Here is a 27,327-nt window from a genome sequence, read left to right as displayed (position 1 = left end):
ATATTTTTTTCAAATATTTTTGGTTATTTGGTCTATAAATAACTAATTATTTTGAAAATATAATTGTATTTCGGATATTTCGGTTACCCAAAATATTTCGGTTCGCTACCGATTCGGTTAAAGTTATTTCGGTTATAGAATTTAGTATCCATTCGGTTATTTTCAAATTTTCGGTTCGGTTCGGTTAGGTTTTTTTTTCTTCGGTTTCGGTTCGGTTTATTTGCCCAGACCTATATACAACAATGTAGTTACTTACACACAAATATTTACTTTTCCTCCCTCTATACCTCAATCTATAATAGTGAAAAGCTGAAGATTTTAAAGAGACATTTTTTTGTTTTAAAACTAATAATTCACTCCACAACCTAAAAGGAATAGAGTTAGATCAAAAGTAAAGTCAGCCACTTTAATCTTACACAGATCCAATGAGGGGAAAAAGAAGAAGAGAACATAGGTATAATTAAATAAAACCTATTCCATCGTGGCTCTGCTAATTATAACAATTAAACATGTTACTAATTAATTAAAATAGCAAAGATAGAGTGAAACTGTGAAAGAAAGTAACATTTCTTACCCTTTTCTTTTACTTCTTTTTGTTATGCGTGCATGGAGCTTGTCCTAAATATCAGTAAACAGCTTTAAATATAGTCGAAATTAAATGTGAAAATTAAAAAATCATTGAGAAAAAAAGACAACGAGTGAGGAATCTTGGATAAAAGGACACTACCCTTCCCTGTCTTTGCTCGCTGCCCGAAAAGAACATACAGAAAAACACTTTCACATTTCACACTTACAGAGAGAGAAGAGAGATAAATAGAGCATTAGGTATTTTGAGGAAGAAGAAGTAGAGGAGAGATAATGGTTACGAGTAACAATCGATGCAAATGGAGTTCCATTTTCTTGTTTCTGATTAGTCTCTCCGTCGCCGTCTTAGTCGCCGTCGCTGACGACAAGGCTCCGGTGGTCGAGGATGGTACGCTTTTCACTTACCTTCATTAAATTTCTTGGTTCTTTTTTGGTATATGCGTGATGGGTTTTTCTCAAATCTTGAATGCCATTTAAATAAGAATCTTGAGTTATCAAGATTTGATTTCTTGAATCCAATCCATCTCTCTGTTTCAAGAACAGAGGACCAAAAGAATTTAGTTTCAGACAGTTAATTTAGGGCAAACCATTGGATAAGGCACTAACAGGTGTAGTTCTTCTTACCTGGATTTTGAGAGTTAAGATTTTTGGGGATTTTCCCCAATTTCACTTCACTGTTGAGTAAAAAAATCTAGATTAGCACTGTTTATCTTCTAGATGGAATGAAACTCGTTTACTTACTTGTACTAGACATTAGACACCAATAACTGATTTATTTTTTTGAACATAGTAATGCTAATCTAGTTAAGGTTATTTCATATTTAGGGGAAAATCTGTCAACTCAATTTAATCAGTCACAATAGAAAAGAAAATGAAAATTTGTAGCTCTTAATATCAATTAAGTATAAAATATCTTATTCGTGCTTTCGGCGGCGGCAAAATTAGAATGGAAGCCCTTCTTAAGTCTCAATTTCTTTTCTTTTTCTAAATTTATTACACAAACACATACCAGAAAAAAATCCTGAGAACTCATTTTTTTGTGGATATAAATTTACAGATCTGATTTTAATAAAAAAGTTGTTTAGGTACTCTACTTTCTAAGAATGTTTTTGATAAAAAAAGTCTTTACCCAACAAAAATAAAACTTGAGAAGGCTTCGCGCCAAATAAAAGGTGGTCTTTTGGGTCGTAGTATAATAAAACGACAAAGAGTCCTTGATAAAACGAGATCGAAGTGTCTGAATACTTCTCTAGTTTTTCAACACGCTTTCTTTTTTTTCCACCGAAAACCACAACAAATGTCTCTTCTTTCCCCTATTACAAGGGGCATTTGTAACTTGTAAATTGGGAACTGTAGAGTGTAAAACATAAAATTTTAGTAATAAGTCAAAAAAAGTCTTCAAGATTGTGGTCCCACTAAGTCATAGCTAGAACGTATGGGCCGTATGTCTGGGCCCATATTAGACGTTTCAAGCCTCGTGTCTCCTCCTCATTATTATTTGTTTTTCTTTACGTTTTAATTATCACAAGTAAATTAAAGTGTTAAAGTCCAATTTATCACACTGTTTAAGAAAAGACAAAACAAATGTTTCTTTTCACACAGCTAGCTAATTTCAAAACAATCTTCAACGTGAACATTTGGCGTTTCCGAAGACTTTGTTTAACCAAATGCCAATGTACATCGAGTTTTGTCACATTAATCCAAAAATATTTTTGGTAACAATTTAAATTTACTGTAACCTTTTTTTTATGTTACTGCAGGTTTGGTTATTAACGGCGACTTCGAAACATCACCGTCACATGGCTTCCCTGACGACGGAGTAACCGACGGGCCATCAGATATCCCAAGCTGGAAATCCAACGGTACGGTGGAGCTAATCAACTCCGGTCAAAAACAAGGCGGAATGATCCTCATTGTCCCACAAGGTCGTCACGCCGTCCGATTAGGCAACGACGCAGAGATCAGCCAAGATCTAACGGTTGAGAAAGGTTTTGTCTATTCAGTGACTTTCAGTGCAGCTCGCACGTGCGCTCAGCTCGAATCGATAAACGTGTCGGTGGCGTCTGTGAACGCAGACGCGGATGATATGGTTGCGTCGCGTAACGTGGATTTGCAAACGTTGTATAGTGTTCAAGGGTGGGATCCTTACGCGTGGGCGTTTGAAGCGGAAGATGATCATGTACGGTTGGTTTTTAAAAACCCGGGTATGGAAGATGACCCGACTTGTGGACCAATCATCGATGACATTGCTATTAAGAAGCTCTTTACTCCTGATAAACCCAAAGGTAACCCTGAATTTCTCTATTTTACTATTTTCGACCCCAATGTATTAAAATCGTTTAATTTTTCCCTAAAATAAAGTGTAACATTTCCTGTTTTTAAACCCCAAGCTCTACAAAAGTAAAAATCATTCATTTTCACTCTGATCTTCCAATTAAACTCTGAGTTTCTCAATCTTTTCGGCCCCAAAGTTCTGAAATGTGCCAATTGCACCCTGAATTTTTTTTTTTTTTTTTACATTTGTAGACAATGCGGTGATTAATGGAGATTTCGAAGAAGGTCCATGGATGTTTAGGAACACGTCTCTTGGTGTTTTACTTCCGACAAACCTCGACGAAGAAACCTCGTCTCTTCCAGGTTGGACTGTTGAATCGAACAGGGCGGTTCGGTTTGTTGACTCGGATCACTTCTCAGTTCCAGGTGGAAAACGAGCCGTCGAACTACTCTCAGGCAAAGAAGGCATTATTTCACAAATGGTTGAGACCAAAGCAGATAAACCGTACACATTAACTTTCTCGCTAGGACACGCAGGTGATAAATGCAAGGAACCATTGGCTATAATGGCATTCGCAGGTGATCAGGCGCAGAACTTTCATTACATGGCGCAAGCGAACTCTAGTTTCGAAAAGGCCGGTTTGAATTTCACGGCTAAGGCTGATCGAACCAGAGTCGCGTTCTACAGTGTTTATTACAATACGAGGACTGATGATATGAGCTCCTTGTGTGGACCTGTGATCGATGACGTTAGAGTTTGGTTCTCAGGGTCGAAGAGAATCGGAGCTGGATTTGGGTTTGGGTTTTCGGTTTTTGTTCTTCTTGCTATCGTTTTGGTTTAGTAATTAAAGATTTAGCTGTCCCGGTTTTATTCTAGTGTACCGGTAAAATGTTATTACAAAACCAAGAATTCTGTATGGTTTATCCTTAAGGTTAAATCAAAATCGTACCCGAATATGATTTCGGTTTGGTTTGGTTGGTAAGAATAATAGGTTTTTATAATTTGTTCCATTCGTTATAAACGTCGTCGTTGCGTTAAAAGGCTCTCTCTTTAAGTTTCCGAAATCTGAAATCATTCTCTTTGCTTCTTTGTCCGCCGCCGTCGTCTCCGATTTCCATAATACACTTCTTAATTATTTAATCCGGAATTTTCACCGGAGGTATCATGAGTAGACAGACACAGAAGCTGATAGGCTCTTTTGTTTTCATTCTTTGCTTACATGAACATTTCAGATTTCTGGATCTATTATTTAGAGAAATAGAGATTAGAGGTAGGGTTTAATTATATGTTTTTTTTTTATTCTGGCAATATTAGATGATGAAGATGATGAGATATAGCAGGTACTTAAGAGCAGTCTGTTTTATCCTTGGAATGTTTCTTGGTGCAGCTTTTATCTTTTGCTATGCCAGAATCTTCCAGATACTCGGTCTGAATGACTTTTCAAATCAGCTTCTTTCTGATTCAATCATCTTCTACTTTTTTTATATTAAAAAATCTCATTTTTGTGTTTCTGTGATACGTTTTCACTCCAAAAATGTTTCTTCTTCTGGCAAAAACAAGATTGCTTCTTTGATGATGTAACATCCTGTTTAGAGTTTGGCTTTTTGGTGTTTATTATATATGAATGTTCTTATTCCATCTTTGTTGAGCAGCCAATGTTTGTTGGTTGTGTGATAGATTAGATTCAGCATTTCAGCTTTAGTGTTTGTTCTTTAGGTGTTATGAACTACTTTGGTTAGAGGAAAAGAAAACATAAGTTGGTTGCATCCTCATGATAATGGTGTTTTCTTCTTCTTTAAACCTGATGATACATAAGGTATATTGAAAAGGAAGATGTGTTTACACATAGTTAGATAGATAGTCCATTTACACTCTTTACAGCAAAACTTCAAAGCCAAAACAGAAGCCAAATGCCACATTGGTTTGAAGAGAAGATCAACCAAGAGTATAATTTATTAAGCTACCGTCCTGCTAGAATCCTGCTGTGTTGTCATTGAAGGAGAAACAAAGCTTGCAGAGGTCAGAGACCATTTTGGACTTTCCGTACATTATACACATTTTTTTATACCTGTATGAGTCTTTAAAGAGGACTAGAGATATGAGACTACGACAAAAAAAAAACATGAAATACTAGCACTTTAATATCTTGGAGGAAGCAAAGATTACATTATGCATCGACAATAATCAACTTCATAAAACAGAGAGTAAAGTGTAAACTCTGGAAATAACAAACAGGAAATCCAATGGAGTCAGCAGCGAAAGCAGTATCATAAGATTGAGTTTGCGGATCATGTATCACCAGGGTTCGACCAGTCTTTAGATTAAAATATAGCAATTTTTCCTTCTTCTTCTTCTTCTCCCCATCCAAAAGTGCTAGTGGGGAGGCTGGGTATCGAAGATAAAACTTTGGTTTCTAGGCAGTCGGTGAACCAATAAAGCGACCCATCTACATAGGCAGGCTCTTTGCGAGAAACCCGGTAAGGTGCAGAGGGAGTGACATACCTCCAGGCATTGGTGCTAAAGTCGAAAACTTCGCATTTTTCTAGGCCAAATTCCAAGGAGTTGTAGGCATAATCAAAATATCTCCACTTGTGTCGATTAGGATTTGTTGATAGTTGGAGAGAGGAAGAACTCGATGCGACCTAGTGATGGGATTGACCACATAACCGGACCTGTCGGGAAAGTAGAGACAAACGAGACCGTCAAAGCTACTCTTAGAAGTAGGGATCTGGAGCGATGATGATGAACTCAACACCAATGTTCTTAGACATTCGATTCCCGAGAGTCCTTCTCCTTCTGTGTCCGGCTCACCAAAACCATCCTCGTAAACACGTACAGACACCATAAGAACATCAGGATCTCCTGATTGCTGACGATGATTGAATTGTCTTTCTTGGAATAAACGGGATTCGATCGTTGATTTCCACTGCGTCGATACAGCCTTGAACCTCAGCAGAGATGCCACCGGAGCTCTCTCGAGGTTGAGCTCTACGACATCGTGGGGCAGCCAGTCCAAGTCCATCCTCAAACAGAGTTTTTTCGACATTGCATAGCAAGTATCTGCATCGACCAAGAGATGCAGAGGCTCTAGTCTTATATATTGTGTGACAATTGAACACAGAAAATTAAAAAAATCTCATCAAGCCCAGAAAAAGGTGTTAAAAGGCTTTTGCTAACGATCATATCAAGCCCATTTTGATAAAAATGGAAATTGGGGCGACCCGGTTTTTTGACTCCTTCCCTCGTCGTCCTCTCTTCCTTGGCCAAGTCTCCTTCTCTTCGCCTCTCCATTGCCGATAGATCCGCCGTTAGCCATCGGTAAACGCAGCGGAGGAGCTATAGAATTCTCTGGTCTCTGCGACACACCGGTTAATCGGATCTCAATTATGGACGAGGAGGCAGCAAAACCTAGAGAATCCACCGTGAATCAGCAACAACAACAATACTTATACGGAACGTTTCAAGGCGTTGCAAATTTTCCCCCTCCGACTCCGCCACCTCAATTTCTACCGCCGTTGCAGCAACCGCATCATCCGATTGCTACGTTTCCTGGACATGCTTATCAGAATCTTCAAGGTTTTTAAAATCTCTCTCTGATTTTGGATATGAGTTGTTTCTTGTTTGATTTTTGATTGTTTTTGTGTTTGAAATTTGTTAGGTCCTAGTGGTGGTTTTGTGAATTATGCTCAAGGTTTCCCAGTTGTTCCTGGTAATTCCATATCCAAAGCTCATCTTTCTTATGTCCAATCTAAGTGAATTTTTATAAAATGCTTTGTATGGTTGGTTTTATAAATGATCATATACTATTTTTGGTTAATGTTAAGAGTATTTGAATCTGGTTTTGTTGTTTTAGATTATACAGTGGTTGAGGTGAGACCTATGATAGAGCATGAACTTCCTTGCTGTGGCTTGGGCATGGGCTGGTTTCTGTAAGTTCCTTCTTAGTTGCTTTTTCATTTCATAGCTTTGTACACTAAATGACTGGCAATACGAATTCCTGTTCCATGTGTTGCGAAACGCCAAATTCAGTTTGTCGTTGTTTATGGTCGTTGGAAACTGGGTTTTATGGTCGGTAGATTTTAGAATGCTATCAAACATTTCGTGTGTTGACAGTATTAAGTCACAGTTCATTGTGGAACTTGCCCTAGACTCTGTAATAGGCTTGTCTCTCCTTGAATCTATTTATTTCGAGCGCTACTCTAGTTGATTTGATTGCATTACGTAACCGTTTTAACTCTAGTCATTGGGGATATTTTTCTTCTTGGTAAACATCTTCATACATACCCTTGGAATCAATATAAAAAGTCTTGTGTAAAAACTTTTTGTGTCTTGTCTGTACACTAATGTTGAGATTTACAAAAGCATTGAAATAGTTAATATTCGATAGATGGATGTGTTTGTCATTCAATCTGGATATACTTTGAAAAACTCCCTGACACGGTGAAATGAGAGCAACATGGCTTATATGATCCTATTGTCTCACACGAACAAGAGAAAGCTGAAAGAAAGCTGAAAGTGTACATCTTGTGAGTTGAAACTCGTTCTAGACTTCTAGTTGCTAATTGAAGGTTTTTGTCTATGGTCCCAGGTTTATTATGGGTTTCTTGTTCGGTGGGATCCCTTGGTACCTTGGTGCTTTTATTGTTCTAGTCACATCTGTCGATCACCGCGAGAAAGCTGGTTACATTGCCTGTTCAATCGCTGTGAGTTCCTCTCAGTCTCTTTCATTACATTGTCGTAGAACCACGGCCTTGGTCACTCATCTATATTTCATCATTGTGTCTCATAATCTCTTTTTCTTTTTATGAATTCTTCCAGTCCGTTGTCTATTTGATTGCCGCCATGCTCGGGATGACTGGGGATATTAACATCTGGTGAAACTACTCCCCAGCCAAAACCAAACTCAATCTTGTATATATATATCTACATATATGCTCGAAACCGTAGATATATATATATATATATATCAATATCATTACACCACTTATTGATGATTTTAGTGAGTTACAGAAGGGAAATATTTGTAACGATGTGTTGAATTTTATATTATAAGAAATAACGTATATATGTTGTTGATTCCCTTGGTGGCATCTATTGTACATTTGTGATTTGTTTTGACGATTGCTACTACAAAAAAAACATTAACAATCGGCTTTAACTTAACTCGTTTCAAGTCTTTTGGAAATTGTAAAATTAAGGATTTTTTTTTACATGGATAAATAATATCTGTGGAGAATTATTCGGCCATGGGTTGTGAATTTATAAAGCCCAATGGGCTTCAAGATCTGGTACGAAATTTTGAGATTAGGGTTTTATTCTCATTCTCTTTCACTAACTAGGTCATATATATATAAACCTGCAAGAAGCATGTTCGCGTCTCTAGGAGGATTCAATCATCGGCGGTGGACGAAAATGGGTGTTTTCAGGGTAAAATCTAGCCGTAGTCCTTACTTCTCATGCAATCAATTTAGCGCATTGATGTTTTCCGTTTTCTAATTTCGAAAAATCTGATCGGAATTTTGTTTTGCAGCTTCACCAGTACCAAGTCGTAGGAAGAGCTCTCCCGATGGAGAAAGATGAGCAGCCGAAGATTTACAGGATGAAGCTTTGGGCTACGAACGAGGTTCTTGCCAAATCCAAATTCTGGTTAGTATAATTGTATCATCAATTTCATGATTTTTGAATCGTCGTTTGAAGAATTGTTCATGTTATGTGTTTTGTATTCAGGTACTTCTTAAGGAGGCAAAAGAAGGTGAAGAAGAGTAATGGACAGATGTTAGCCATCAACGAGGTATTAATTTCGTTTTCTCTATTCTCTGATCGGAATAATGTGAAATTTTGTGTAGGATCTGAATTTATTTGTTCTTGATAGGCTCTCAGAATTATGGAACATGTAAAATATTTTGTGTTTTGTGTTGCTGTTGCTTAAAATGATTGATTGGTGTGACAGATCTTTGAGAAGAACCCAACAACGATCAAGAATTTTGGAATCTGGTTGAGATACCAGAGTCGTACTGGTTACCATAACATGTACAAGGAGTACCGTGACACTACTTTGAACGGAGCAGTGGAGCAAATGTACACTGAGATGGCGTCAAGACACAGAGTCAGGTTCCCTTGCATTCAGATTATCAAGACAGCTACAGTCCCAGCTAACCTCTGCAAGAGAGAGAGCACTAAGCAGTTTCATAACAGTAAGATCAAGTTCCCGTTGGTCTTCAGGAAGGTTAGACCTCCCACCAGAAAGCTCAAGACTACCTTCAAGGCCTCCAAGCCTAACTTGTTTATGTAGAAGCTCTCTCTCTCTCTCTTTTTCTATCATAAGGTAATTTGACTTTTCATACTTATTGTGGGTAGGATCTTTTAAGTATTATGATTCGTTCTCTTGATTTCGATTATGGATTTTATTCTTTATCTTTATTAGTTGGCACTTGGCACTATTCAGACTTTAAAGAATTAAATTTTTCTTGACTTTCTTTTAAGACGTTTTCTTATTAACTGTAACCTTGGTATCTATAAGAAAAGATCCTAGACAATGGTAACTAATACACTCATATGTAGATAGCGTGTCAACTAATATCTCGTAAGAGAATGTAACTCGCATCTCCTATGAAGAAAGTGAACAACTCGAAGATGGGGAAAGATAAACTTTAAGTCTAGAGCTTTGGTTTAGACGGCTTCTGTGAGGCACTAACTCCACAGGACCAAACCCCGACGAACCAATCTAATCGGCTAAAGTGAATGAACAATCTTTGGAGGACTTTATCCCTCTCCAGCTCTCCTTCACAAAATCAGAAGACAGGCTAAAAATTACAAAACAACTAAACCTATATGGGCCAAAAGCATATGGGCTTATTTAATAACAAAAGGCTCCTTGTAGCAGCTTTTTCACACAGTTTGAGATGTTACAAAATCTTTCAATACTTCTCTTTGATAATACTTTTTTTCTCTCTGTTTTGATAAGATTTTGTTAAACTCAAAGGTGACATCTATTAAAATAAAATATTTCGGTTTCATTAACCCATTACTGGATTATATAGAAAACAATAACAATTCATAATGTATAAAAAAAAAGACATAATTCTTAAGACTCATAAAATACTTAACTAGAGAGGATCACAAATGATCTACTAGTTAAAATCTTAATCATCAATGGATCATTTGTTATTATTCTCACCATCTCCCCTCTGGATCCTTGCAGCAGCTTCGTCACACAGTTTCTCATAGAGCCCTTCACACTTTTCCAGTATCTTCTTCGCCTCTTCATGATCCTTCACCTCCTTTGGATCCACTTTCCACCACGCATCCTCATTCAAGGGCATCTTCTCAGCCAATGCAGCCGCCTTCTTTACTTTGACTTCTTCCGCCTTTGCCTTCTCCACCATTCTGTTGTATACTTTGCAAAGCTCTTGAATCTTCGCTTGCTGGTGAGCATTCATGACCGATCGTTGCAACGATGAAGAAGACGAGGAGGACTCGCCGTTGAGAAACCGCTCTGCCACGGCTTGGAAGGATGGGCTGCCGAATGTGTAAGGCTTTCCGGAGCAAGAGTACCCGAGAAACGCAACTTCAGCGCCGCAGAGAATGGAAAGCTCGCTGAGCTTAGTGTAGATACCATTTCGACGCTTAGACAATGTGACCAATCTGTCTTCGTCTTTTTCAATTTTCTTGATGGTAATCTTTTGCTTTCCTTTGGTTTTCTTGGGATTCATTTTGGAGGAAAACAAAATTATGAGTTTTTTGGTTATAAAAATAAAATAAATAGACTTAATATGTGTTTTCTTTTTTTTGGCTTTAGCCAAGGAATATGTTTTTTTTTTGTGGGTGCAAGACTGGGTTTATATAGATGGAAATTTGGTAGTAATTTAAATTGCATAAAAATTAGTCAATTCTTAGATTGATGTTTGGAAGTTTAGTAATAGTTGTTGTTCGCATAGTTTAGGCGCCGATTGGTAAAATCTTTGACTATAAGAACTTTTGTTTTAAAGATTTTGACTGTATAAATTTATAACAGATTGAGAAAGATTGTGACTGTAGAAACTATGATTTTAACTAACTACCAAATATGTGAGAAAATATATATTAAAAGCAAAAAAAAATTAATTTTTTTTTAATATGTGAGTACATGTTATTATGTGAGTTTAGTGAAAATATTATTATAAGTTTATAGAAAATATTTATTTTTAATTAATTTAAAACATTATTGTGTAAATTCTTGAAATATTTAACTCATAATACATTTTTGAGAATATTATCAAAAACTAAGATAATCAAAAAACTTTTTATTTTTGAAAAGAATATATTTATTTATTCATGAAAAAGATGTGATCCTTGTACATAGTTTATCCCAATAAGGAAAAATTAGTCACTTTACAATAAAGCTCAAACTTCTAAACTTTTATTTTCTTATGCTATAATGTTTTATACACTTTAAAAAAAAAAAACAAATTACATATTTTAGTAAATTATAAATGGAAAAGTAGAACGCAAATGACATTTCATTAATAAAATTGTCAATGAGAAAATTTAGATTATTTTTAATATAGATACATTTTGTAAATATGTAAAGATAAACACAAACGCAACTGCAAGCATACCAAAACAATCAAAACATATAGTATTGAATAACAATTAACAGTAGGACGGATCCAGAATCACACTCTATATGGATTTGCTATATTTGAGTTTTGACTATTCCAATTTGGACTTGTAACTTCCACATATCTTTCTACATATCAAAAAAAATAATGATATCCGGCATCCGAATCTGTAAAAAACAAAGATAATTTTATAAATAAAATAATGATAACATTTAATTTCAATATAGTTTTATACAATAAATTTGACGTTTTAAAAGTTCAACCAATTATAAAATAGACTAGATAATAGAAATAATCCTAAAATATTAAATTAATCTATAATTTACGTCGAACTTTGAAAACATTTTATAATATGAAATTAAAAAGTTTCTACAAAACATCTTATATTATAAAACAGAGAAAGTATATATATCAAAAAAAAAAAAAAACGTATATATATCCAAATCTGATTTCAATAGATAGGTCATAGGTCATATGATTTCTTACTATTCAGATTTGGATTCAACCCTTTTAGTTTTTGGAGAAGATTGGATCTCAAATATTCGACTATAATAATAGTCTATATTAAAAAAAAAAAAAATACCTAGCTAGTACTTTGTTTATAATTTGAATTACCAGTAACTCCTTGATTAATTTTTTCCATGGGCATGTGCCTCGAGGTTGAGTTTGAAATATGGATCATTCGATCATCTGAGGATGAATATTCTTGGTATCATATTATACATAATAAAACTACTTAAAATAAATAAAACCTATTAATAGAAATATCATATATATCAGTTTTAAAAACTTTTTGCCGAAATACCAACAATACTTTGTCGATTATTACAACGTACTATGTTAAAAACTTTACTCTGATTTCAATCTAAGTCAAGTGTCTTTTTTCCAAATTCTATACTTGTAATTGTGTAGAAAGATATTTTTCTCACATTGACTTGTTGAATTGACTGAATGAATTACATTCTACTTTTAAAATTTATTTATAAAGTCATTACTCTTTTAGTCAAACTTATAGATATTTGCAAATATATGTAGATTAGTAAAAATCGGATATAGCTGCAAATTTTAAAGTTGGTCAGATAAAAATAACTAGGACGTGAGAAAGAACGTACTTGGCTGATTTCTATTTGGTTATTTGTAAAGTCTTGGGCTAATAATTTTGACTACTTATTATTGACTTATAATTCCTGTATACTCCAGGATATTTTGACTAACAATTAAGGTGGTGTTATTCAATGATGGATTTTAATAGAATTGAAATCCAACACTAATCCAGTGTTATTCAACTAATGATTCTAAATCTAACTTTAAAATCTGGTGTTATTGGATCTCATACTTCATTAGATTTTAAAAGTTTGGTGTTATTCAACTAAGATTTAAAATACTTCATTAAAATCTAGTGTTATTCAAAACTAAAGACTTGTAAAATCTTTGTATATTGAATCATTTGAAATGAAACCTCTTTGGAGTTTCATGAATAAATTATTAGAATCAAAATCCAAGATATACTGCAGAAATTTTGAAATCCACACAAACAAACTCTTACAAACAATATCAGAAAGCAAATCTAAATTTTAGAGGGTGTTATTCAATGGTGGAGTTAAAGTCAATTCTTTAAGGTTTAGATTTACTTTCTGATTTTGGTTTTAAGAATCTGTTTGTGTGGATTTCAAAATCTCTGCAGTAACTCCATCATTAAATAACACCCCTAAATTCAGAAAAGATAAATTCATTTTGATTAACACAATCAATAAAATAAAAGGTAATTTGTCAAAATTTATAGCATATCAAATTATCAACTTTGCGGTTGTTATTCAAAGTTAGAGTTAAAGTCAATTCTGCAGTATATCTTGGATTTTGATTATAATAATTTACTCATAAAACTCCAAAGAGATTTCATTTCAAATGATTTAATATACAAAGATTTTACAAGTCTTTTAATTTTGAATAACACTGGATTTTAATGAAGTATTTTAAATCTTAGTTGAATAACACCAAACTATTTAAGGGGAGTGTATTCAATCAAGGATTTGAAATGATTTGTATTAAAAAGATAAATCCTATGTTATTCAAACATGAAGTTTAAAAATCTTTTTAAAATCAAGTGTTATTGGATTAGTGATTTTAAAATCTACAATCAAATCCACTGTTATTGAAAACATTTTAAATTATGGATTTGAAATGACTTGAGTGATTTTTGGTGGGATTTGAGAACATCTTAGTTAAAAATTCAAATATCTAAATCCCATGGTTTTAGGTGGGATTTGGGAGAGTTTTGATATCAAATTCCCTAATTCACCAAAATTCACCAAAATCATCTCAAAACTCATTAAAACTCAAATCACTCCAAATTCTTTCTTCAATACACCCCCTAAATCTAATGAAATATAAGATCCAATAAGGTGCTGTTAGTTTCTCCATTCATATGGATCATCTGAATGGAGATGAGTTATGATGTTCGTTTATAACAATTTTACAGAGCAGTGAGATGAACCAGTTGGATGATTTTTATCAAACTCATCCAAAAAATGATCATTTTCCGACTGAGTCTGATCGGAGCAGTTGACTGGAGCTGATTCAGTTTAAAATACAAAATGACCTAAATACCCCTATCTAATTTGGAAAATTACACCAAAAAACCTAAACCTACTTCTCATCATTCGTTCCACGACAGAGACTCAGAGAGCCATCCTTCGACAACGTGAGAAGAGAAACGAGATCCTTCGCACCGAAGCTGGATCTCTTCGCAGCTGGATCTCTCCGCCGGATCTCTCGCCGGAATCCACTCCTCTTTGATCTTCTCACTCCACTCCACTCCTCTTTGATCTTCTCACTCCACTCCACTCCTCTTTGATCTCTCCGCCGGCTGTCTTCTTCTCTCTCGTGCGTGGGTTTAGGTGTTACGATTGAATTAGCTGCGACCATTGTTTGAGAGGTAAGACTCATGGGTTTGATTATTGGATTTGATTTCTCCTTTAGTCATTGAAATCTCGAAGTGGGTTTCAGGTGTTACGGATTGAAATCGCTGCAACCACTGTTTGAGAGGTATGATATATCTCTAATTCATGATTTTGTATTGAGTTTATGTGTACCAATGGAGACGAGTGTTGTGGCTTTGTTTGATTTCGTGTTTCTAATGCTTATAGGCTATTATCGTTTTTGATGTTTGATTTTGTATTGAGTTGATCTGTTTCACCATCTAAAGCTGCCATTGTTTGATGTTTGATCTGTTTCACCATTTAAAGCTGCCATTGTGTGTTTAGTTCTGTGGCTTCTTCGTTAGTGTTTAGTCTTTTTAAGTGTGTCAGTGCATCAAACTAGCTTTAGATGAAACTTACTTTCTTTGGTTTACTGATTACTGGGATTTCAAGTAGACATGAATCTTGAGCTCTAAGCGGCTAATGCACCAACTTAACTTTAGATGAAATTGCTTGGATTTTGGGCCTAACTCTGTCTCTATTGTGGTACTAAAGATCTCTAGTTAGTGCATGAGCGCAGGCTTCTCTTGATATTTGGATGCGCCTGCAAAAAAAAACATAGTTGTTCACTAGAGATCTCTTAAAATTTTCAAAATCTCTAAGATAATGAGAACTTGATCATCTCCTTAACCACAAGATTTCAAGTGAGGTTTTAACCACAAGATCATCCACTTTGTTCACTAGCTTTTTAAGTGTGTTCTGGAAATCTGAGAGTTCCTTCCTTTAATGAAACCCCTGTTATATGACTTTTTTGAGATTGATTTGTCTGCAACGAAGCATGTAAATCCAGGAACAGCTTTGCTTCTGTTTGTGAATATCTTTCTCTCTTTTTTGTTCTATAAATTTGAGTCTGTTTTGGCCTCATTTCTTTTACTGAATAATTTGATTGAGTCAGCTAAAATTAGTCTGAATTTCTTACGCAGCTTTGCTTGTATTGTCTGTTCGAGTTTGGTTGACTCCACCATGGTTTATGGTACATTATCATCATGTGCATGTTGCATTATCATTCAAGATAGTGTCTTGTGAACTCTAGTGTCTAGTGTCTTGTGTCTTTCATGTTTCTTGGGAACTCTAGTGTCTAGTTGTAAATTATCAATCCACGAAAACTCTGGCAAGCGAAAAGGAAGCTAGAGCTTAGATAATTTAGCTTAGACAAGGCATAGCAAAAGGAAGCTAGAGCCAGGATTCGCACAAGAGAGCAGAGAAACCGTAACAGAACAGGTGGATCCTCTCTCACATGACCATGGAGATTAAGAATTTCACACAAAGTTTGTCTTCGGTTTGACACATGAAAAATGTAACCAGACGCGAGCTTCAAGCTTTTAGGTGTAAGAAAGTTATCCCTGCATTTGATAGTTTGCACATGAATGGGCTCTGTTAACGGGGCATATGGGGATAAAAAGTTGAGGAAGCTATGGTAACCACCGCTCCTTAGAGACGGGATCATAATGCCGTTCTTCCTCAAACTTCTAGTCTCATGAATAATAGCCATAAGGTTGGTGATTAGCACTTGCTTTGTCTCAGTATTCAGAGGAAACAGGGAAGAGGGAGTGAAGAAACATCGGTAATCACCGCTCCATGGAGACGGGATCATAATGCCGATCTTCTTCAATCTAAACACTTCAATAATCAAACAGTGAATTTCATGACCAATAACCCTAGGTGAATCTAGTGGCAGGATTCTCACAATGATCTTGGACACCCATAGCAACAATGATGCATATCGTTCTATTTGCAGTCCTTGAACAAATAGTTTCGATAAGAGGCACAACGATTGACTAGAGATGAACAAAAATAAAAAAGGAACAGACCTGGGCTTTAACAGATAATGGGTTTGAAAACACCTACTAGGTTTGGGCTGTGGGGACCATAATGGGCCAAAAATAATGAAGCCCACCAGTTGTTGTAAACCTAGTTTCACAAAGGCTGGCAAAAGGCGCACCTGTGCGTGGTGGCCGCCGTACGGAGATGATGAGAGGTTTTGTGGTGGCGCAATCATCTTCGGTGAAGCTAGGGTCGGCAATTGATGGTTTTGGTCGAGATTCGAAAGGAAGGATGAGAAACATAGGAACATGGCCGTTCCGGGGAAAGAGGGCAGAAACGGCAAAGGTGATACAAGCTGGGGGCGAGAGATGGAGATCGCCAGACACCATCTTCTCTCTTGGAGTTTGGTTGTTGAAGATCGCACCAGAAGCCATAGATTCAAGAGGGTTTGAAAGGGATTTAAAAAGGGGAAACAGAAATTTAACAACAAAGAAGAGATAATAGATCTAGAGTGAAAAGGAGCAAGGTGGACAAAGGAGAATTCCCGACGCCGGTGAGACAAAGCTCTACCGGCGTCGGAAGGCATGATCGTGAAAATTATCTCGATAATAGTGCCTGGGAGAGAAAGCAGAAAATCTAACTAATTTAATACAATTAACAACATATTTTCAAAAGTGATGATCTTACCTCTTTCTCAGGGATTTCTAACTGATCATGAGCAGGCACTGGAAACGCTCTATGCTGACGATGCTGAGAATTCACGTCACTTTAATATTTGTTTGAATATGATGGCTACTAGAATTGCTACCGTTTTTGCTTCACTCAAGGTATATACCTTCTACACACATTCACCGAAGGGAGACTCACTACGTCTTTGATAAATAAATAAATTCATTTATGTCTTTGATACAATAAATTCATTTTATTTTTAAATTTATCTTTAGTATATGAAAACATGAATTATTAGATTTCATGATATTAGAATTTATTTCATGTTTTCATTACTATAATATATATGATTAATGACAATGAATATTAGTTGGATTTACGGTTTATTTTAAGGCAAACATCTTTACTTTTTCGCTTATTTAAAAATATTGTAAAGATATTTTTGTATGGTAAGTAATTCTAAATAAGTGTTAAACAATTTTATTAAAAATAAATTAACAAAAAATGGAATGAATTATTTAGAGAAAAACATCAAAATGATTAGAAAAAAAAACATCAAAAAGATTATCTTTCAGACTAATTCAGTCGATGTAAATTATTATACTCTTTTTGTTTCAAAATATAGGATGTTTACAATTTTCTATGCAATTTTTAAATTTATTTAAGATTTTATGACCATTTGAATTTTGTAATCTTTTATATCATTTGTTGAATTTTATTAAATAAGTATTAATTGATAGTTGTTAAAAGCAAAAAATAAATTTAAAGTATGTCATGAAACATGAAATAAATTCTAATAACATGAAATCTAATAATTCATGTTTTCATATATCTTTAAAAATAAATTCATTTTGTTTTCATAAATCTAATAAAATTACTTTTGTTTTTACTAAACTTCCATTGATTTTATGTTTATGCGTAAATTTATATAGCAAAATTTAAATGATTTAATTATATATGAGTTGATATATTTCTGTATCTAATTAAATTAAAATTTTAATTAATAAGTTAACACATGTAATTTTCATATAAACAAGAATTAATGCATGATTTAAATTTTTAATTAAATTTAAATAAAATCATAAATGTAATATATTGATGTGACACATGTCACTCTCTCTACTACTGACGTGGTAGAAAGATGGAGAGAGTTTGCCGACTTTCATATATATGATTGAAACATTACCATAAACCTGCTTTGATACGTAACGAAATTTAAATTCCTGATGGAAAATAACTCGGTTTACAGTAAACCGGGTTTGCAAATTGGTTTATTATATTAGCCAAAGAAAACACAAATCATCAAATTAGCATTGGCCGCTCAACGATTCGTCTCACGTTTCTTCGTGAAATCGAGATAAAAAATAATAATCGATGCAACGATCGATTTGGAATCCTAATATTTCCTTGTATTAAAAAAAAAAATTGGATTTTGCATATGATCTAATAGGATTTTGCATGATTTTAATGCAAAATGGATTTTGTAAAGATAAATTTATGAAAACAAAATTGATGATCATGAAATCTCATTCATTTATGTCTTAGATACAATCAGTAAATGATCTTACGTTGAAATTTTGTTTATTTTAAAATACTAGAAAAAAAATAGAAACAATGCCTTCTTTTTCAGACCTAAGAATAACCGGTGGAAGGATTAAAAAACATGTGGACGAGACAAATCAAACATGTAAGAATCACTTCTCATTGATGGGCCTTAACGGTAAGCCCAACAGTCAAATTGTAATCAAAATGTGTTTTTTTTTTTTCTTTTTGAAGTGTACCTTTCGTATTTTATGCAATTTAGAAAAACAACAACTAACACAACAATGCGATTCCTTCGAATCGAAATGCAAAATTCACCTACGAAAAACCCAAACTTTGAGTTCTAAATTCATCACGTGTAACGTGTAAGAGGCATCTTCTTCTCCTCTTACAAACCCTAATTTCTCTGCACCCCTTCAGAACCAGCCCTGTTCTTGTTTTAGTCAATGTGGTGATTCGATTCAAGGCATTGGAGCTGCTAAAATGGCTGCTGTTGATGTGATCTAACATTTTCTTTCTTTGGGATTCAATTTCAGCCTGCGAAAGTGATTCGTGAAGCAAACCCACAAAATCTGAGCTTAGTATATGCTTTCACGTTTGAAGCAATCGGCAATGGTGTCTCTGTCGTCATCTTTCTGGACCACAGCTTCACGAGAAGCCATGAAAAGCGGCGTGTTTATTGCGAAACTCTACTGCTTCCTCCATGTAACAACAAACTATCTCGGATTCATGGCTTATGTGAGTCAATCGAAATCTCTCTTCTTTTTTCGTTAATCATTGAGAATTATCTATAAAGATGTTGTCTTTTTTGAGCAGGCTTATGGTCCGAGCATGACTCCGACGCTTCATCCTTCGGGGAATGTGTTATTAGCTGAGAGAATTTCTAAGCGATATCAGAAACCGAGTCGTGGAGATATAGTTGTGATACGATCTCCAGAAAACCCTAATAAGACTCCGATTAAGAGAGTTATTGGTATTGAAGGTGATTGTATAAGCTTTGTGGTTGATCCAGTGAAGAGTGATAAATCTCAAACCATTGTGGTAGGTTTTGTTATTTGACCTTCCTTCTCGACTTCACTTCAATTTGGTTTTGCTTATGAATCAGATTTTGAATATAGTATTTAGAGTGATCAGAGTTGAAACAAGTTGTTATCAGAGTTGAAACAAGTTGAATATAGTATTGAGCTCGATTTAGCTTATTGCAATTCATGGAAAAGTTTGAATCTTTAGCAATGTTAGTGTTTTTGGTGTACATTACTATTTCCTTTAGATTGTTAGTTTCTATTCGACATTATAAGTTGTTTAGTTTGTTGGATTAATGACGAATTGATCTTTTGATGTTCTTTTGGTTTTAGGTTCCTAAAGGACATGTCTTTGTTCAAGGTGACTATACTCATAACTCAAGAGACTCAAGAACCTTTGGTCCTGTACCTTGTGGTCTTATTCAAGGCAGAGTGCTTTGGAGGGTATAAGTCTTTTGTCATTAACATACAAATATAGTCGGATTAACTGATTTCGAAACTTCAAATGTGTTATTTGCATTTGTTTTGGTAAATCTATTTGGCTAATCTTCGATATGTATAATGATGTGTAGGTTTGGCCATTTCAAGATTTTGGACCGCTTGGACCAACCCGAACTTAGCATATGAGTTAGCTTGGTCCTTTGGCCGATGAGATGACTGAGGCGGATTGATAGTGTGGTTTATGCCGAGTGAGTCTGGTTAATGACGAACTGATTATGTAATGGAGTCATTGAAAGATGCAAAAACTGTATGAGATAGATACGGTTAGATCTCTCTTCGATCTGAAATTACTGATAACGCTTGCACAATATTTCTTTAATACCACTTGAAATCTAAGATCAACAGGAAATTATCTCACCATGGGTGAGATGCAGGGTCATCATACCATCCACGAAGATTGGAGAATCTAATCGCCAAATTATAGTGATTACCAATTGGTGTGATACCATTAAAGTTTTTCAAACCAAAATGTTACGATTTTCTTAATCGTGTGACAAATAATTTAACAATATTTATTTTTATTAGTTTTTCAATTTATGTAATGGAACTATTTCAATCTATCTGATTTGATCTAAGGTGGTGTTATTCAATGATGGATTTTAATAGAATTGAAATCTACCACTAATTCAGTGTTATTTAACTAGTGATTCTAAATCTAACTTTAAAATCTGGTTTTATTGGATCTTATACTTCATTAGATTTAGGGGGTGTATTGAAGAAAGAATTTGGAGTGATTTGAGTTTTAATGAGTTTTGAGATGATTTTGGTGTATTTTGGTGAATTAGGGAATTTGATTTCAAAATTCTCCCAAATCCCACCTAAAACCATGGGATTTGGATATTTGAATTTTTAACTAAGATGTTCTCTGAAATCCCACCAAAAATCACTCAAGTCATTTCAAATCCACAATTTAAAATGTTTTCAATAACAGTGGATTTGATTGTAGATTTTAAAATCACTAATCCAATAACACTTGATTTTAAAAAGATTTTTAAACTTCATGTTTGAATAACATAGGATTTATCTTTTTAATACAAATCATTTCAAATCCTTGATTGAATACACTCCCCTTAAATAGTTTGGTGTTATTCAACTAAGATTTAAAATACTTCATTAAAATCCAGTGTTATTCAAAATTAAAAGACTTGTAAAATCTTTGTATATTAAATCATTTGAAATGAAATCTCTTTGGAGTTTTATGAGTAAATTATTATAATCAAAATCCAAGATATACTGCAGAATTGACTTTAACTCCATCTATGAATAACAACCGCAAAGTTGATAATTTGATATGCTATAAATTTTGACAAATTACCTTTTCTTTTATTGATTGTGTTAATCAAAATGAATTTATCTTTTCTGAATTTAGGGGTGTTATTTAATGATGGAGTTAATGCAAAGTAGGTCTTTCCCTGATGATCTTACCTCTTTTTTTTTTTTGGACAAAGTTTTGATTTCATTCAATCACGATAGAAACCAAATACAGAGATAGAAGGAATCTGAGATCCCAAAGTTTACGATACAGCCATAAAGGGCATTCCCCAATGCCAACATAAGGTAGAAGAAAGGATAGATAAGGTTAAACAACAAGAGTTCCTTGAGAGCTTTGAGCCAAAAGCTAAGAAGCTTTTTAGTACATGTGAGATCAAAGGTTATCGACAGTTCTTCCAAGAACGAGTCAATAGATGAACAAATGGCCACAGTCAAGAGACCAAGTGGCGTTGAAGAAGAGGCCAAAGTCGTGAATCTCACCGGCATGAGAAGAAGTACACGTAGAGCTTTGGCACGGGTTCGAGCAAAGGTGGTGGTGATCTGATGCTTGAGGTTGCTTGCCAGAGTTTTCGTGGATTGATAATTTAGCTTAGACAAGGCATAGCAAAAGGAAGCTAGAGCCAGGATTCGCACAAGAGAGCAGAGAAACCGTAACAGAACAGGTGGATCCTCTCTCACATGACCATGAAGATTAAGAATTTCACACAAAGTTTGTCTTTGGTTTGACACATGAAAAATGTAACCAGACGCGAGCTTCAAGCTTTTAGGTGTAAGAAAGTTATCCCTGCATTTGATAGTTTGCACATGAATGGGCTCTGTTAACGGGGCATATGGGGATAAAAAGTTGAGGAAGCTATGGTAACCACCGCTCCTTAGAGACGGGATCATAATGCCGTTCTTCCTCAAACTTCTAGTCTCATGAATAATAGCCATAAGGTTGGTGATTAGCACTTGCTTTGTCTCAGTATTCAGAGGAAACAGGGAAGAGGGAGTGAAGAAACATCGGTAATCACCGCTCCATGGAGACGGGATCATAATGCCGATCTTCTTCAATCTAAACACTTCAATAATCAAACAGTGAATTTCATGACCAATAACCCTAGGTGAATCTAGTGGCAGGATTCTCACAATGATCTTGGACACCCATAGCAACAATGATGCATATCGTTCTATTTGCAGTCCTTGAACAAATAGTTTCGATAAGAGGCACAACGATTGACTAGAGATGAACAAAAATAAAAAAGGAACAGACCTGGGCTTTAACAGATAATGGGTTTGAAAACACCTACTAGGTTTGGGCTGTGGGGACCATAATGGGCCAAAAATAATGAAGCCCACCAGTTGTTGTAAACCTAGTTTCACAAAGGCTGGCAAAAGGCGCACCTGTGCGTGGTGGCCGCCGTACGGAGATGATGAGAGGTTTTGTGGTGGCGCAATCATCTTCGGTGAAGCTAGGGTCGGCAATTGATGGTTTTGGTCGAGATTCGAAAGGAAGGATGAGAAACATAGGAACATGGCCGTTCTGGGGAAAGAGGGCAGAAACGGCAAAGGTGATACAAGCTGGGGGCGAGAGATGGAGATCGCCGGACACCATCTTCTCTCTTGGAGTTTGGTTGTTGAAGATCGCACCAGAAGCCATAGATTCAAGAGGGTTTGAAAGGGATTTAAAAAGGGGAAACAGAAATTTAACAACAAAGAAGAGATAATAGATCTAGAGTGAAAAGGAGCAAGGTGGACAAAGGAGAATTCCCGACGCCGGTGAGACAAAGCTCTACCGGCGTCGGAAGGCATGATCGTGAAAATTATCTCGATAATAGTGCCTGGGAGAGAAAGCAGAAAATCTAACTAATTTAATACAATTAACAACATATTTTCAAAAGTGATGATCTTACCTCTTTCTCAGGGATTTCTAACTGATCATGAGCAGGCACTGGAAACGCTCTATGCTGACGATGCTGAGAATTCACGCCACTTTAATATTTGTTTGAATATGATGGCTACTAGAATTGCTACCGTTTTTGCTTCACTCAAGGTATATACCTTCTACACACATTCACCGAAGGGAGACTCACTACGTCTTTGATAAATAAATAAATTCATTTATGTCTTTGATACAATAAATTCATTTTATTTTTAAATTTATCTTTAGTATATGAAAACATGAATTATTAGATTTCATGATATTAGAATTTATTTCATGTTTTAATATACTATAATATATATGATTAATGACAATGAATATTAGTTGGATTTACGGTTTATTTTAAGGCAAACATCTTTACTTTTTCGCTTATTTAAAGATACTGTAAAGATATTTTTGTATGGTAAGTAATTCTAAATAAGTGTTAAACAATTTTATTAAAAATAAATAAATAAATAAACAAAAAATGGAATGAATTATTTAGAGAAATACATCAAAATGATTAGAAAAAAAAAGATCAAAAATATTATCTTTCAGACTAATTCAGTCGATGTAAATTATTATACTCTTTTTGTTTCAAAATATAGGATGTTTACAATTTTCTATGCAATTTTTAAATTTATTTAAGATTTTATGACCATTTGAATTTTGTAATCTTTTATGAATTTTATTAAATAAGTATTAATTGATAGTTGTTAACAAAAACATCCTATATTTTGAAACAGAGGAAGTAACTAATAAATTATAGATGAAAAAACCCGCACAACGTGAAAGACCTAATGTTTAAAACAAGAAGCATTACAAAAAGTATAACATACATAATCAATAACGATACCAAGTGAAATCATTAACCATGATAGTTCACATAGTCATAAATGATTACAGTGAAAGTGAAAGTTAAAACAGTACAAATCAAATCCACAAGTACTTGTGCAAACACAGCTTCTTCATCGAAGCAATAACACAAAAGCAAAATATAAGAGAGATTCAACTTAAAGTAGATACCATCCTGCAGAAGGAAGTGAGTAGAGGGAGGAATATAGAGAGAGAAAGGTCCAGATAAGCGCTGGACCGATGATTTACCTTCGAAGAAACAATAGTGGTGGAAGAACGAATATTGGTAACATTCAAGATTGGTTTGAGAAATGTCCAACGCCAAGTTTCTGTGCTTCGATTTTAAGTGACTTGAGATACTGAACAGCTTCATCAAGAACACAAGCTGTATTCATCTGTTCTCCACCCGGGACAATTCTCCTCAACACTCCCATCATCTTCTTCATCTTTTTCCGTCCTTTCCCATCATTGTTACTACTAGCACTGCCCGATAAACTCTGCTTCCTTGAGTTGTTGTTGTTGTTGTTGTTATACCCATAGCTGGAACAACAAGATTCTGCTGAGGTGTTTCCATAATCCCTGGAAGAATTACGAGCAGTGCTGACCTCTTCTGAATCACCATCCTCATCAGCTTCATTATCATCATCTTCATAATCCTCATCTGCGCTCAAGAGGGCATCGATCTCATTCGGATCCTCTTGATAAGAAGAGGATGCTTCTTGGTCATAGTTACCATAGTTACCATAACTTCCCCCAGAGTACTCGTTCTGAAATGTCGAAGCTAAATTGTTCAATGATGGGGTATTCATGAGCTTGTGAGTCAGCTCAGGATGGTACATCACTTGGCTGCGGTCATACGTTTGATCGAAGATGACAAAATTCTTTGGACAGACCGCAGACGGTTGAAGTTCAACACCATGGTATGGCAACTTTGCACATGGTGGGAACAAAGCATCAAAGGATGACCCTGATGCATACGGATTGTGCATATTTCTGTCACCCACTTCATCTGAGAAGTGAGGAAACTGATTGTTCTGCATCAGAAAACCCGTGCAAAGGTAAAAGCGAAACACAAAGAGAAAAACAAGTTGTACACCTCAAACTGCAGGCTGCTTAAATTTTTCGACTACCGCCTTTGTAAGCTTCCAGCTGCTCAGTTACTACTACACTAAGTTGACAGTCGAACCAAATGCTATATCAAGTTATGGCCATCATACTAAAGATATCACGAATTTCCACCAGAGCCCTTACCCCCAAAACCAGAAGCTCTCCCACACAGCTCTTCAGAATACCAGACTCTTAATACCTCACAATAATTCTTTCGAAATCAAAAGTAGATAGCCGCTCAAAACCCCCAATTTCCGAAATCTCCAGACGCTAGACTACGTTACAGGCTTAAGCAACTGTCTGAAATATTCAGCCTGCAATGATTTATAAGAGAGGTTGAATATCAAACACACTATGGTTTATGCTCTAACAAATATAACTAATTACACAAAACATGTAGAATAAACATCTATAAGACTAGTCACATACCATCAAGAGGATAGAGTTCTTTTAATGACATAAATCAGTGTTGCCTAAAATTTAAAAGTGTTAAGAAATACGGTAAAACCAGGAGAGGTATGTATGTACCTGGCAAACTTGAACGGATTGGTAATTAGCAATGAAACATGTAGTCATCATAAAAGTTCCTATTTCCTTCAATGATCGGTTTCCCTTCTTGTTTCCAACAATGCACATTCTCACACTAACCAGTAAAATAAGCACAACAACAAAGAGCTACTCCGGATACCGGAAACAACACCTGCAAAACAAGAAAGGAACACCAATAGTTTAAACAAAAGAAGCTAAAAATAAGGTGGCAACAAGAAGATTTGTTTTCCACATGGCACCGACGTAAGAAAAGAAAAAATATTCTTAACTAGAACACAAAATGTTCTTACTGTTAAACGTAAGATAATGAGAAAAGAAACTACAAGTTAAAGACTTGACATGAATGACTAAGTAACTGCAGACCAAAACAGAAGATGTGAAATGAGAAGCTGGCTCACCTGAAAGGATCAAATTTACAGAATAACGAGGAAAAAGACAACCAGACGAGTGCAAGTCCTGTTGAAAAACATGAAGAAGGCTGTCCAGGGCATCTTTGGTTCTTCCAATATCAAGTTTTTAGTGTATTTTTAAATACCGTTCCTCTTCTCGCAAACTGCACAAACAAACAAAAATTAGGACCAACGCTATTCCAATAGATATATATATCAGTATATGAAGTTGAAAGGCACTAACTTCGAGGTAGAATCCCAAAAATAACTACTGGCAAACAAAACAGAGAAACTAAAACATGGGAAATGTCTAATTCATGATTCAGAAAATAAGAAAAGCACAACTTTATGCATCTGCGGGAAACATAGCACCATGACTAAAGACATCAACATCGGATCCAGGATATATGTTTCACAGTGCCATAGTGATCACAAAGCATAATCAAAATAACTCAACAACTCTGCTTCAAAAACAGAACACAAAGACGAAACAAAACCTCAACAAAAGAGTTGAACTTGATAAAAAAAAAGATCTTGACGCGATCATGAATAGTTTATTAAGAATAACACAAACAAACATAAACAAGACAGAACAGAACATTCAATATAAAAATCAAATCCAAACAATCATCTGAGAAAATAATAAACCATAAATAGCTATTTAAGTAATCAAACAAACAAAAGTAACCATCAAAGTAATAAATACGAGATCAAACCCCTAAGTCAGAAATTGCGGCGGAACAAAGAATCAAATATCATACCGTAGAAGAAATGAAAACCCTTTGGATCAAATGAATCGGTGATGCGTAAAAACTTAAGCTTTGAAGCCTCTGATCAAATTCGAAAGACTTGTTTTTTTTTTTGTTGGAGGGGAAGAAGAAGATCTAGAGAGAATGATGATGTGTGTGGCAAAAAGAGAGAGAAGGGAAGGGAGAGAAATAAGGAGAAGTAAGTGACAGAGAGAGAACGCGTGGCTTTCTTTTTCTGGTGCGGTTTGTTTTTTTTTTGCGTTTGGTTTGCCCATTTTCATTTTTAATCACTCACACTAGTCACTACACAAACATTGTTTAAAGTTTTCTCTTTAAAAAATTGATAATTTCGTTTCACGCTTTTCGTGCGTGAATCTACTTGTTTTGTTTTTTAAATGTGGAGCAAAAAGATGTTAAACTTTACTGCAAATTTTTGGATTTTTCAAATTTTTTTTGCACTCCCATCTATTGATTCACCCAAGATAAAAAAAAAAAAAATCTTGGACAAAATATGTCTTTTTACTAGTTAGATTAGTTAAACAAATATCCGAGCAGAAAGATGATACATTT

At 35.0% G+C, this 27,327-nt stretch overlaps 7 protein-coding genes across 15 annotated transcripts; 4 read left to right on the top strand and 3 right to left on the bottom strand.

Moving 5' to 3' along the window:
- Positions 1-725: 725 nt before the first annotated feature.
- LOC9326906 lies at positions 726-3,861 on the top strand. The gene is made up of 3 exons (XM_021011706.1): positions 726-973; positions 2,346-2,870; positions 3,112-3,861. Exons 1-3 carry the CDS (start codon positions 859-861, stop codon positions 3,699-3,701), a joined length of 1,230 nt encoding a protein of 409 aa, XP_020867365.1. The 5' UTR covers positions 726-858; the 3' UTR covers positions 3,702-3,861.
- A 662-nt stretch (positions 3,862-4,523) lies between these two features.
- On the bottom strand, positions 4,524-6,007 carry LOC9329655 (F-box/LRR-repeat/kelch-repeat protein At1g09650). The gene has a single exon (XM_021011715.1). It carries the CDS (start codon positions 5,904-5,906, stop codon positions 5,403-5,405), a length of 504 nt encoding a protein of 167 aa, XP_020867374.1. The 5' UTR covers positions 5,907-6,007; the 3' UTR covers positions 4,524-5,402.
- A 78-nt stretch (positions 6,008-6,085) lies between these two features.
- On the top strand, positions 6,086-8,023 carry LOC9326905 (60S ribosomal protein L18a-like protein). Its single transcript, XM_021011716.1, has 5 exons — positions 6,086-6,436; positions 6,519-6,569; positions 6,714-6,789; positions 7,449-7,563; positions 7,679-8,023. The coding sequence occupies exons 1-5, from the start codon at positions 6,247-6,249 to the stop codon at positions 7,736-7,738; spliced, it is 492 nt and encodes a 163-aa protein (XP_020867375.1). The 5' UTR covers positions 6,086-6,246; the 3' UTR covers positions 7,739-8,023.
- Positions 8,024-8,185: 162 nt separating this feature from the next.
- LOC110224759 (60S ribosomal protein L18a-1) lies at positions 8,186-9,342 on the top strand. Its single transcript, XM_021011707.1, has 4 exons — positions 8,186-8,287; positions 8,391-8,506; positions 8,588-8,651; positions 8,811-9,342. The coding sequence occupies exons 1-4, from the start codon at positions 8,228-8,230 to the stop codon at positions 9,150-9,152; spliced, it is 582 nt and encodes a 193-aa protein (XP_020867366.1). The 5' UTR covers positions 8,186-8,227; the 3' UTR covers positions 9,153-9,342.
- A 578-nt stretch (positions 9,343-9,920) lies between these two features.
- On the bottom strand, positions 9,921-23,401 carry LOC9326904 (agamous-like MADS-box protein AGL29). Of its 3 annotated transcripts, none has more exons than XM_021011708.1 (3): positions 23,101-23,401; positions 16,890-17,040; positions 9,921-11,627 (listed from the first exon to the last, which is right to left on the bottom strand). In XM_021011708.1, exon 3 carries the CDS (start codon positions 10,570-10,572, stop codon positions 10,018-10,020), a length of 555 nt encoding a protein of 184 aa, XP_020867367.1. In that variant the 5' UTR covers positions 10,573-11,627; positions 16,890-17,040; positions 23,101-23,401; the 3' UTR covers positions 9,921-10,017. The 3 variants fall into 3 exon arrangements, 2 of the variants coding, with proteins under 2 accessions (XP_020867367.1, XP_020867368.1); XM_021011709.1 differs by having other exon boundaries at positions 16,890-17,037; XR_002329257.1 differs by lacking the exon at positions 9,921-11,627 and adding an exon at positions 14,916-14,982.
- Positions 13,876-20,525, top strand: LOC9326903 (mitochondrial inner membrane protease subunit 1). Of its 6 annotated transcripts, none has more exons than XM_021011712.1 (7): positions 13,876-14,395; positions 14,467-14,505; positions 18,502-18,591; positions 18,950-19,151; positions 19,230-19,454; positions 19,769-19,879; positions 20,008-20,496. In XM_021011712.1, exons 4-7 carry the CDS (start codon positions 18,999-19,001, stop codon positions 20,053-20,055), a joined length of 537 nt encoding a protein of 178 aa, XP_020867371.1. In that variant the 5' UTR covers positions 13,876-14,395; positions 14,467-14,505; positions 18,502-18,591; positions 18,950-18,998; the 3' UTR covers positions 20,056-20,496. The 6 variants fall into 6 exon arrangements, 5 of the variants coding, with proteins under 5 accessions (XP_020867371.1, XP_020867372.1, XP_020867370.1 ...); XR_002329259.1 differs by lacking the exon at positions 18,502-18,591 and having other exon boundaries at positions 13,877-14,395; positions 20,008-20,199; positions 20,282-20,525; XM_021011711.1 differs by having other exon boundaries at positions 13,877-14,395; positions 18,502-18,558.
- A 533-nt stretch (positions 23,402-23,934) lies between the features above and the next one.
- Positions 23,935-26,982, bottom strand: LOC9329651 (transcription factor bHLH144). Of its 2 annotated transcripts, none has more exons than XM_021012885.1 (4): positions 26,770-26,982; positions 26,018-26,172; positions 25,599-25,770; positions 23,935-25,384 (listed from the first exon to the last, which is right to left on the bottom strand). In XM_021012885.1, the coding sequence occupies exon 4, from the start codon at positions 25,001-25,003 to the stop codon at positions 24,257-24,259; it is 747 nt and encodes a 248-aa protein (XP_020868544.1). In that variant the 5' UTR covers positions 25,004-25,384; positions 25,599-25,770; positions 26,018-26,172; positions 26,770-26,982; the 3' UTR covers positions 23,935-24,256. The 2 variants fall into 2 exon arrangements, with proteins under 2 accessions (XP_020868544.1, XP_020868545.1); XM_021012886.1 differs by lacking the exon at positions 26,770-26,982 and adding an exon at positions 26,725-26,743.
- Positions 26,983-27,327: the final 345 nt, after the last annotated feature.

This window comes from Arabidopsis lyrata, assembly GCF_000004255.2.
Source record: "Arabidopsis lyrata subsp. lyrata unplaced genomic scaffold ARALYscaffold_1, whole genome shotgun sequence".
NCBI classification, from domain to species: domain Eukaryota; kingdom Viridiplantae; phylum Streptophyta; class Magnoliopsida; order Brassicales; family Brassicaceae; genus Arabidopsis; species Arabidopsis lyrata.
This window is presented reverse-complemented; position numbering and strand designations above follow the sequence as displayed.

What these genes read in the sequence shown, in the direction of transcription:
- LOC9326906 (XM_021011706.1), top strand. Translation starts at nt 859, where the DNA reads ATGGTTACGAGTAACAATCGATGCAAATGGAGTTCCATTTTCTTGTTT. An exon ending in GGCTCCGGTGGTCGAGGATG is followed by an intron (nt 974 to 2,345) that starts GTACGCTTTTCA and finishes ATGTTACTGCAG; the next exon opens with GTTTGGTTATTAACGGCGAC. An exon ending in TACTCCTGATAAACCCAAAG is followed by an intron (nt 2,871 to 3,111) that starts GTAACCCTGAAT and finishes TTACATTTGTAG; the next exon opens with ACAATGCGGTGATTAATGGA.
- LOC9329655 (XM_021011715.1), bottom strand. Translation starts at nt 5,906, where the DNA reads ATGTCGAAAAAACTCTGTTTGAGGATGGACTTGGACTGGCTGCCCCAC.
- LOC9326905 (XM_021011716.1), top strand. Translation starts at nt 6,247, where the DNA reads ATGGACGAGGAGGCAGCAAAACCTAGAGAATCCACCGTGAATCAGCAA. An exon ending in TTGGGCATGGGCTGGTTTCT is followed by an intron (nt 6,790 to 7,448) that starts GTAAGTTCCTTC and finishes CTATGGTCCCAG; the next exon opens with GTTTATTATGGGTTTCTTGT. An exon ending in ACATTGCCTGTTCAATCGCT is followed by an intron (nt 7,564 to 7,678) that starts GTGAGTTCCTCT and finishes GAATTCTTCCAG; the next exon opens with TCCGTTGTCTATTTGATTGC.
- LOC110224759 (XM_021011707.1), top strand. Translation starts at nt 8,228, where the DNA reads ATGTTCGCGTCTCTAGGAGGATTCAATCATCGGCGGTGGACGAAAATG. An exon ending in CGAAAATGGGTGTTTTCAGG is followed by an intron (nt 8,288 to 8,390) that starts GTAAAATCTAGC and finishes TTTGTTTTGCAG; the next exon opens with CTTCACCAGTACCAAGTCGT. An exon ending in CTTGCCAAATCCAAATTCTG is followed by an intron (nt 8,507 to 8,587) that starts GTTAGTATAATT and finishes TTTTGTATTCAG; the next exon opens with GTACTTCTTAAGGAGGCAAA.
- LOC9326904 (XM_021011708.1), bottom strand. Translation starts at nt 10,572, where the DNA reads ATGAATCCCAAGAAAACCAAAGGAAAGCAAAAGATTACCATCAAGAAA.
- LOC9326903 (XM_021011712.1), top strand. Translation starts at nt 18,999, where the DNA reads ATGCTTTCACGTTTGAAGCAATCGGCAATGGTGTCTCTGTCGTCATCT. An exon ending in ATCTCGGATTCATGGCTTAT is followed by an intron (nt 19,152 to 19,229) that starts GTGAGTCAATCG and finishes TTTTTTGAGCAG; the next exon opens with GCTTATGGTCCGAGCATGAC. An exon ending in AAGGCAGAGTGCTTTGGAGG is followed by an intron (nt 19,880 to 20,007) that starts GTATAAGTCTTT and finishes AATGATGTGTAG; the next exon opens with GTTTGGCCATTTCAAGATTT.
- LOC9329651 (XM_021012885.1), bottom strand. Translation starts at nt 25,003, where the DNA reads ATGCAGAACAATCAGTTTCCTCACTTCTCAGATGAAGTGGGTGACAGA.